Genomic DNA, 10607 nt, shown 5'->3' with positions numbered 1-10607 from the left:
ATTTTAAGAGTCATAAACAGAAGAAACTATGTATGTTTGGACAAGACAAATGCCTTATGCTACCAAAAACACACTCAACAGGAGCTCAACAGCCACCCTAGCCCAAAGCCTGAGAGAACAGTCAATTTTTCAAAACTTTCTGGATCACCATCAGGGTGGGAGCCACATGGATCTCTAGGAGGATGCTATTCTAGAGGGCAGGTGCTTAACAGAGAGGGCAAGCTTCCTGAGTCCTGATAGCTGGCATTATTTAATTGATGGGACCCAAAGTGCACTAACTCTGCCTGATTTTACCAATGGGCAGAAATCATGGAAGATAGGAAACCTCTCAAATAGCATGGCCCTATGGCATGATGGGTTTTATAGGTGATAACCAGCACCTTGAACTGCACCCAAAAACTCACTGGCAACTAGTGAGCTTGTGGAGTAGTGGTGTCACAGGCATATAGAGGCATGCTCATCATTGCTTGTACCAGTGCATTCTGAACCAGCTGGAATTTCTAAGTGGTCTTCAAGAGCGGCACCATACAACAGTCCAACCATGAGATGACTGGGGCACAACTGACCATCTTGAGGACCTTCTGATTCAGGAACAGGTGCAACTGGCACAATAGATGGAGCTGTGCAAAGGCCCTCTTGGCCACAACTGCCACCTGAGTCCAACATAACTCCCAGATGACCAATCTTGAATGGGGAAGTGCAGCTCCATCCAAGACTAAAGATGAAACGTCCCCAGATCTAAGGGGACCTAATATCCACAGCCACTCAGCCTGAGCCTGAGTCTGAGTCTCTTCTTCCCCATCTTGCCCAGTTAGAGTCCAACTTGAAAGGACATACGTTCTCTGAGATGAGTCCTAACTCTTCAGTTGTGAAAGAGTTGTGGGCTTCTACTTGGGTTGTAAATAATGGTGAATATACGAATACTGAACATTGGTGGATGGTGCTTAGTAACCCCTGCTTGATTCCACTTGCCACAGCATGTATGGCTAACAAGTCCCAGAAGCAATATCTGTGGTTTGTTAATGGGCCTACGCTGACCCTGTTTCTATACAGTACTTCATTCTAGTGTTTTGAGATTTCAAGTTACACTTGGAAAGACAGTCTGGAATTAGAGGGACAGATTAGTACTTCTTCCTTTCCTCTTTCACCTTCTATATTTTAACTATTATAGAAGACCTAGAATGAGGACGTGTTGATGTCTGGAATGAATTTGCAAGGCCAAAATGCAGTTTCAAGGGAAGGGAATTGGATACCAATTCTCCTTTCTTGCCTTCATTCAATCTTTTGTTTTTACCTTCTAATCTAACTCAAACTTTGGAGATGGGCAATAAGGATCTCTTTTGCTTTGATGAGTGCTCTCTCAATGGGAACTGCCATGTGAGGACTCACACCGACACCCTCCCAAGTGTCCTCAACAGAAATGATGGATCTAGAAGTTGGGATGGTGATGTAGAGGTCAGTCCCATCCACATGAAGTGTCTGAGGTGGGTGGCAACCCCCGCTGGTCCTTTGTCCAAGGATCAAGGCTCTGCCCAGTCTCTTCATGATGTACACAAATTGTTCAGCAGTCCCAGCAGTCACAGAACTGGTGAGAATGATCAAGCTTTTATTGGAGCCATATCTCTGACCTGCATGAGACAAGAGAAGATGCAGCAAATAATTTCAGTTGCTCTCACCTGGCAGCCATAAAATGGGCAAATGAGATAAAGGATGGTCAGAACCCATATTAAAAATAACATCCCTTCATGAGTTTGTAGAATGAGAATAAATAATATAATTCATGTTATGCATATATTGTATAGAGAGTAATGATTATATTGTGTTTATTCAAATATAAAGTAATAAATAAATATTAAAAGAATACTGCGAGATGCCACTGCCAGCTGAGTTACAACTCTGGCACTTAAGCATGTGTGATGGCAGTGATATAATAAACCTGAAATGGAGAGATGGCATTTAGGTAGTGAAAGTATTGTTCTCAGCAAGTCTGGAATTAATTCACCAATGACACTGGCAATGCAATTCTATATACAGTATGTTTACTCAAAAATAAATGTACATGAATTAAATGGAACTAAAGCCCTCTCCTGGTGCCTGGAGGCTGTTGAGGTCTGGATGGAGAGCAACAGGTTGAAGTTGAACCCTGGCAAGATGGAATGGCTGTGGGTTGAGGGCTCTTTGGTTTCCAGAGAGTTACCATCTTTGGGCTTGGATGGGGTTGCACTGCCTCAGACAGACCCTGGGCATAACCTGGGGGTTCTCCTGGACTCACAACTCCTGTTCAAAGAGCAGGTGGCAGTCGTGGCCAGGAGAACCTTTGCACAACTGCATGTTGTGCGCCAGCTACACCCATTCCCGGACTAGCAGGCCCTTCTCACAGTCACCCACACCCTGGTCACCTCCCATTTGGACTATTGTAATGTGCTGTACATGGGGCTGCCCTTGAAAAGTATCTGGTCTACATGGGGCTGCCCTTGAAAAGTATCCGGAAGCTTCAGTTGGTTCAAAATGCAGCACCTGCATAGTTTTGCACAAGCTTAGACTTGCCCATGTGTCCCCTCTTTTGCGGGAGCTGCATTGGTTGCTGATTTGCTTCCAGGTCCAGTTCAAGGTGCTGGTTATCACCTTTAAAGCCCTACATGGCTTGGGGCCTGGTTGTTTGCAGGACCACCTTTCCCCAGTCACATCCACCCGGCCCACCAGAGCGGGGAGGCAGGGCATGTTGCAGGTCCCTTCAGGTAGGGAGGTACATCTAGTGGGGCCAAGGAAAAGGGCCTTCTCCATAGTGGCTCCCTCCCTTTGGAACATTGTTCCCCCCAGGGATAAGATTGGCCCCCTCCTTGCTCCTTTTCCAGAAGGCCATGAAGATGTGGTTCTGTCAGCAGGCCTGGGGACCACAGGCTGCTTTGGAATGTGCTTGCTGCCACCAGGGAGGGGGGGTGTCTATTGTGTTTTTATGGTTTTCGATTCTGTAAGCCACCCGGAGTCACCACGTGTGAGTTGGACAGCCTTGTAAATCTGTTTAATAAATTAAAAAGTATGCATGTATGATTACTGCCTTAATCGTTATTTGACAACATGCTGACCTGACTGTACTTTTTCTTCATACCTGTTGAATTATCCTATGCCCTATCTGATCCAGTATGAGATTAGTTTCAAGTTCTATGGCCTTAGCTATGACTATAGCTAAATCATTTGTAGTTCAGGCTACCAGTTCTAGGCTGCAAAAAAAAAAAAATCAAATGACCATTAGATGAAAGCAAAGAGGTACTGAAACTCTGAACTCTTTGCTGCCATCTAACGGTTGTCTGAATTTTTGCAACCCAGATCTGATAGCCTTTCTGTAGTTCTCCAGCCTGTACATGCTTCCTTTGCTCTTGTTCACTCTGGCTTATTTCTGCTAGCTGAGAGGAACTGACTGGGTGAATTCAAAAACTGGGGAGCAAGTCCTTGCATGAGGAGGTTTGCTTGCCACACTGAAGAAGGCAATGACGTAGTGCTCCAGAAAATCCAATTCCTGATTCCAGAGGTTTATTATGACAACTACCACCTACCATACTGCAGACAAATGTAATCACTCCTTTACTGAAGAAGTCTTCATGGGAGGATGAATCAGATCATCCTATCACCCCAGACATGAATGTCATAAGACAGCAACCAGCTTCAAACAAATCAGATCTGGAGCCAGCATATGGCAAATTCTGAGGTATACTTTGTGAAAAACCTCCAGTTCATTCACTGTGGTCTGCATTTAGCGAACATTTATGTAAAGAATATCTAGAAAGAGATGCTGAAAATCCAAAATGACAAGTAAAGCTAATACACCAAAAAGCTTGCATCTCTGAGTTTTCTATCCTGTTATGAGGAGAAAAGGAGAAGGGAAAGTACCTTGTTCTAAAATATCAATAAAATAAAATATAATAAAAGATGAATCTTCCAATCAGGGTTCAGTAGGATAAAAGGTGCAAAGACCTGATGCTCCTAAAGCTGTACCCCTAACAGCTGGGGTCCTACAGATATCAGAAATTTCTAATCTAGCTTTGGGTCTCTATGCCCATCAATGATTTTGCCCTGTGTTCTACCAGTCCATGACCTACAGTATGTTTGCAAGAGTTTAGCATTTGATGGATAAATATGCTATTTTAGCCACAATGTAAGTAGAGAGAAATACTGACACTCACAACTTCAGATGTAATCGTTATTACCTGAAAGTTGGGAAAGAGTCCAAAGGTCACTGGTTGTATTGTTTGGTCTATAGTAGACTTTGTCTAGTAGAACTGGATGTCCTCCATCGAAGAAGTAAGAGCACAGAGTTGCAACAGAGGATACCGGGCCTCCTGTGTTATACCTGTTTAGGCATGGAAGGAAGGCATTGGGAAGTATGCACTGATGAAGAAGGCTGACATCAGGCACTTCTACACTACCACAACTTCTAGTCCCTAATCTCCCCAAAGCAGTTTGAAAATGATCCACAATTGTAACTTGAAATGCTGAGAAAAAAGGAGCAAGAATGTCTTACCTGCCCTGAGCAGCAACACCGCAACTAGGGGGGGCAACCGGGGTATGTGCCCTGGGCACCGTGCTGGGGAGGGCACCAAAATGAGCGCTGGAGGGGGCGCCAAAATGGGAGTGGAATCCATGTTTGCCCCAGGTGACACAGACCCTAGTTGCGGCCCTACTGAGCAGCAGCCATAACAACCCCCCACCCCATGTTAGGGCCACCAGAAAGAAAATTCTAACTCTTTGCTTCCATATAATAGTCATATGAATTTTTGTAGCCCAGATCTGATAACCCAACTCAATGTAAAAGAGAAGTTAGTTTTTGCATTGCCCTTCCCCATACATATTCTTGTCTGATTTTGGGTATTTGTCTACTTGTATATATAAAAAAGTGATCAAGCTACAGTAACCCTAAAAAGATTTGAAGCCCTGGGATGCAGGGCAAGGCAAGAGTTACTGCAAATTGAAAAACGGACTACCCACAAGCTCTACAAGACCACAGCACTTAATAAAAAAAAAGTAATTTTATTATTTCAAATATTGCTGTGGGAGAAATAAATTGACAGATTTCAAAGCCAACTGATGTCCTGGGAGCTCAAAAGGTCCCTAGTAGTTTTAAAGTGCTGCAATGTCCTTGTGTGGAAGTACCAACACATTTTGAAGTGTAGTAAAAGTGGCTTAACAAGTGGCTGTAGCACTTTTCACGTGTCCAGAAAAAAAGACATAGAAGGTAATGTGGCTCCTGCCATTCAACCTACGTGGATAGAAAGGCTTTCTAGAGGGGAATTTGGCTGACTGTGTGCCTTCTACCACATCACATATCCTGATTGTGCTGGGTTTGTGCTTCTGTGAAGGGTTGTAACTGTATTGAGGTAAACATTGCTACATCTTCCTACTGATTTATTTCAAATCAAGAAGACTGGAGGTTCTGTGTCCCCGATCACATATATTTTTGGATACACACCAAGAGATCAAACTTTGAGTATACTGGGATTATGACTTTTATCCCAGCACCCAACCTCCATGTATTTATCTTAAAGGGTAGATAAATAAGTTTCCTCCTGGAAGGAACACATAGCCCATAATCTGGCCAACTATGGCCTCTCAAGATACACTGTAATTATGCTGGACCCAGAAATTAAATTTGGAAAGACTTTTATTGCAAGGAATATATTTTGAAAGATTTATCTTCATTAGTTTTATCCAGTCTCTGAGAATTCTATTTATGGTCGATTATTTACCTCATGTCAATGATTAATGCATTAGTGTGGACAATCTTCTTCCAGACATGCTCCACCAACAGCTCAGAGATTTGAGGCAACAGCTCATTGTCTCCAAACGTATCAAATCTGAGGTAACCAACATTGTTCTCAAACACTTTGGTTTGGAAAGAAAACTTAATGCGGTCTTCTAACATTTCTGGAGAAAGGATCTGAAATTTTTTAAAAAAATAAGTAATTAATGTTCAAGAGTAATATGGCAAATACGAGAGTCTACCTTACACAGCATAATTGGTGAGGTCATTAAAATAACTCATCTTGCAGTTGGAGACTTGGGGTGATCTGGATTGAAATCCTTGCTCAAATCAGTCAACATTCTTCAGCCTATATCACAGCACTATTACAAGAATAAAATGCTCGCAACTAAAATAAATAAATGGAAATCACACACACTGAAGTTTATCTACTTAATGCCCTTTCTGATTACATTCATATGAAATGGTCATCAGGAACTAGTCATACTGGGCCTCCTGGGACAAGTTTATAATTGTTTTGTAATTATTTTATTATTTTAAATAATTTTATATAAAAATTTTAATAATTTTATAGTATTTTATTTACACTAAGCATTTCATTTTTAAAGGAATACTGCTTAATTAAAAATAAAATCTGAATGTAGGACAAACCTGTTAAACTGTGCACATGTATTCACTTTGATTTCAATTTATTTAGTTCAGTTAAACACCAGCATAACACGAATAAAGTTACAACTGAAAAAATAAGATTTAAACTTTGAGATAAAATATTAATATCATAGTAAGACTACTAGGATAAAATTACAGAGTATGCTTATATATCTAAAAGATTACATCCGTAAACTCAATTTTTTAATTGGGTAAGTGTAAGAAAAATTAGAACAGGATACATTATTGTGGACATTATAACTAGAGTAAAAGTGAGACTAAAATTGAGGGCTCTAAATAGCTATTGATAAATACAATTATAATGGTAAAATCTATAAATCACTATGACACTTACTCAATCAACTTACTGTAGCTTCCAAAAGGCCTGTACTAGTTTTCGTTTTGCTAAAAAAAATTAACCACATGAAACTGAGAAACCAAAGCTACCTAGGGAAAGTAATAAAAAGAGGTAATAAAACACAGTGTAATAATATTAACTAAGGTGTTACAGTGTGAACCTAGGGGCATTCTACTCGACCAAATCCAGTTCTTAAGGCAAATTCAAAGGGGTTTATTCCATCCATAGTCAATGTGAGCTCTCTGTCCTCATTCACACAGATTTTATGTCAGGGCTAATGAAGCAAGCCAATAGGCACTTACCTGCACAGGCAGGATCTCTGGGATATGACGACTAGGGTGCTCAGGAATATGCGTTATTTTTAAATGTTTATCTCCAGAAAGAGCTTTTAGGTCAGCTGCAATTTTTTCAGCAAGTTCCATTTCACAGTTGATCTTCATATAAGTGCCTTTTTTGGCATCTTCAGAAAGTTTGTCTGCCACTGTGGCCCCAATATTCGCAGAAGCATAGTTGTCAGCCACCAGTTTGCCCACTGTCTGCAAAACACCGGGCAGCTTGGTGCGCAAAGCAATGATGTTCAAGGCTGAAGTCATGGCTTCTGAAGCCTGGTTGGTAACATGTGGCTGTACTCCGGAGAGACTCCACACTTTCCCAGTGACTGGATTGAGCACAACTTGGCTGGGGATGGAAGCATATAATGGGCTGCTGCCCAAACGGTAAATATTTGCAGAGAGTGAGCCCCCCAAAGTGGGCTCCCCAATTATTGTGGCACGATGGAGATCCTTCAGAGAGCGAGCAAAGGCTTCAGCTGCTGATCCACTCGTGTGGCTAATTAAGATATAAATATCCTTTGTTGAGCCATATTGTTTGCCAGATACATGCGGCAAAGTCCACACCTCAGTACTTTGAGAGGTGCTGCGATCAAAGAGTGTGTAAAGGTGCTGCTGGGGCTCACTGTCGAAGAAATAGGAGCAAAAGATGGGCACTGCAGTGGAATAACTGCCTGTGTTATAGCGCATGTCAACAATCAGAGCATCTGTTGTCACAAGCTTGTCCCAGATATGTAATAATTGTGGTCCAATGGCCTTCACCGTCTCTGCTTCAGCCATCAAGTCAAAGCGCAAATATCCTACATTGCCAGGCAAAATGTCTACCTTGAATAGATCCTCAATTATGTAGCTCATCTCCTCAGGAGTCAGAGTCTTGTTGGGAAGCTGTTCCTGTAAGGGGGATTCTACATGGTTGTGAAAAATATGTAACTGGTGATCCCCAGAAGCTTCTTGAAGGTCAGTGGTCAACTGTAAGGCAAGCATTTCAAAGTCCACTGCTGTACGATAACCTCCTTGAGCCAACTTGGAATTTAGTGTGCCTCTTGCTCGTCTGGCCATTTCTGGTACTGCATAATGTGCTTCAAGTAACAGCCTAAGTTCCTCAATAAGTGCTCCCATATCTCTATGGAATTCCAATACTTCTCGTGCTTTCTCCAGAGCCTCATCAGCTGGTACAATGGCATCAGGCACCACTTCTCCACCAAGCCAATATTCCCCATGGTTATCAATGAAGGTGATGACTGGCACATTGATAAAGAGGCCACAACCTTCCTCTTCTCTTAACTTGAGTATGCAGAAGGGCTGTGCGTGGGACAAGCTGCCTGCAGTAATTTCACCAATCAGGGTAGCACGGCCAAGGGATTGCATTAGGTAGGCAAACTCCTCAGCTGTTGTAGCTGTGTGATGGCTGGTGAGTAAATAGATGCCACGTTGTGTCCCATAGGGCTTGCCTAGTAGTTCAACTCTACTATTGTAAACTTGGGTCTGGTTTGTGAGTCTGTTATAGGTGGTAAAGAAATGCACAGGACCAGCAGAGGGATTTTGGAAGTAAGATAATAAGATTGGTACAGCATCTGAAAATGGTCCACCATGGTTGTAGCGCAGATCAATGATCAAATAATCAGTTGTTTGCAAAGGTTCCCAGACTTGATTTATAATGTAGGGCCCTAGCTTTTTCAGTACAGCAGGATCGGCAAACTGATCAAAACGCAGGTAGCCCACATTTTCTGACAGTACCAACACTTTAAACACAGCAGCCAGGATTTGCTTGAGTTGTTCACTGTCAGGTAGGTCAATAGTCATGTCAATCGGCTCTTCAGCTGGTGTAACCATAGCCTTGCTGGTTGTGGTAGTCCACAAGAAAAGATGTGGGTCTTTGGATATGCTTTGTAATTCAGTATTGAGTTTGAAAGCCAGATCCTTTTCTGACAGGACAGTGGAATAATCAAATGCAGAGAGCTGTTGAAGCAGTGCTGGTACCTGCTCCAGTATTGAATAATTGTTCTGCAAGATGTGCATCAAGTGACTGATACTGTCAGGAATAGCTTTGCGAAATGAAAGAATGGCCAGGGCATTATCCAGAGCTTGCTCTGCTGAAATAGGTACACTTGGCATCACCCCATTAAGTTCCCAGCTTTGCCCACTGCCACTTAAGGGGCTTATAGAACATGATACAGGAACAGTCATGTAGAACTGGGAAGCCCCAAGCTGTAATTTCTGGATGTTCAAGGAGCCAGCTGCTGTCCTTTCTCCCACTATTATGGCCCTGTGCATTTGCTTGAGGATATAAGCCACATCTTCAGCCACTCCAGAGGTGTGTTCACTTGTTAGCAAAACTACATCCTTGTTCGTACTGTATCTCATACCCAGCACTTTTGGAAAGGTCCAGATTTCCACAGTACTATTAGAAGGCCGGTTGTATACAGTGTCCACATGAAGCACTTTGTCCTCATTGTACAAGTAGGAGATAATGAATGGAATACCTGAGATCTTCCCTCCAGTGGTGTAACGCAGATCTAATACCAGAGCTGATGTCTCCATCAAGGGCTTCCACATCTTTTCTACCAGGAAAGCACCAATTTGCTGCACAATCTTCTCACCAATGATGTAGTCTATTCTTAAGTAGCCCACATTGTCATCCAGCACTCCAGACTTCACTGTATGTTTGATAACATCTAAAAGCTGTTCTAATGACAGAGTCGGCTCAGTTTCTTGCTCAGGGACTGCAGGAGCTAAAGGTTCATAAGATACCACCAGCCGTGGATCATTCAAAGTTCCTTGAACTCCAGCTGTCAGAACTGCTGCCAAGATTTTAGGATCTGAGATATCCAAGGTCTCACCACTCTTGATGGCTTGTTCAATGGCTTCTTGCATTCCCACCAGATTTTCTGGAAAACAATAATTATCCAACAGAATCTTAGCCATGTCCAGCACCAGTGTGGAGTGCCAGACGCTCTCAATATGGATGCTACCAAATATGAGTGCCATTCCCAACAATATTTTTTTTCTTATTATTTTCATGCTGTTAGAAAAGTGTGAATGAAATCCAAACTACTTGCAGTCAGTGAGAAATGTAGCTTCTTCGTGCTATGTCTCAGAAATAGAATTGAATAGTAAATCGGAGAGACAGAATATCCATTTTAACTGACACTAATCCTTAAATCTAGTCCTAAGTATTTAATCTTATTAAACTGGAGGGCATGTGGCAGGGTGCAGCTTTGTTCTATATTGCAACAACCATCTTATGAAACCACTTCAACAACCTTCTGCAAACCAAATTGCACTTAGACCACTTTGTTATCTTTACACAGTGCCTCAATTCACTAATTTCTGAATCAGGTGCTCTCTGCTAGAATCTGGATCAGATTGTGCTTGATTTTAAGTAATTCAAATGACTAATCTGGATATAATAAACAATAATATATAAATAAAATTCGATCGTTAGAATGTTCCAGTAACTCAGCTGTTGAAATCTGAATTCTAGATTAAAATGAATGTGTTTAAAATAATTAACAAT

At 41.9% G+C, this 10607-nt stretch overlaps 1 protein-coding gene across 1 annotated transcript; it reads right to left on the bottom strand.

Annotated features, from left to right (window-relative positions):
- Nucleotides 1–1276: 1276 nt before the first annotated feature.
- RBP3 (retinol binding protein 3) lies at nt 1277–10111 on the bottom strand. Its single transcript, XM_063304376.1, has 4 exons — nt 7064–10111; nt 5742–5932; nt 4206–4348; nt 1277–1628 (listed from the first exon to the last, which is right to left on the bottom strand). The coding sequence occupies exons 1-4, from the start codon at nt 10109–10111 to the stop codon at nt 1303–1305; spliced, it is 3708 nt and encodes a 1235-aa protein (XP_063160446.1). The 3' UTR covers nt 1277–1302.
- Nucleotides 10112–10607: the final 496 nt, after the last annotated feature.

Source organism: Candoia aspera, chromosome 5 (genome assembly GCF_035149785.1).
Source record: "Candoia aspera isolate rCanAsp1 chromosome 5, rCanAsp1.hap2, whole genome shotgun sequence".
NCBI lineage: Eukaryota > Metazoa > Chordata > Lepidosauria > Squamata > Boidae > Candoia > Candoia aspera.
Note: the sequence above shows the minus strand (reverse complement) of the source record. Positions and strands in the feature narration are given on the sequence as shown.

Bases quoted from the DNA above. Each gene is read 5' to 3' on its own strand.
- RBP3 (XM_063304376.1), bottom strand. From the start codon at position 10,111: ATGAAAATAATAAGAAAAAAAATATTGTTGGGAATGGCACTCATATTT. The intron at 5,933-7,063 runs GTAAGTGCCTAT...AAAAAATTTCAG, and splicing joins CAGAGATCCTGCCTGTGCAG to ATCCTTTCTCCAGAAATGTT. The intron at 4,349-5,741 runs GTAAATAATCGA...ATGCCTAAACAG, and splicing joins GCATTAATCATTGACATGAG to GTATAACACAGGAGGCCCGG.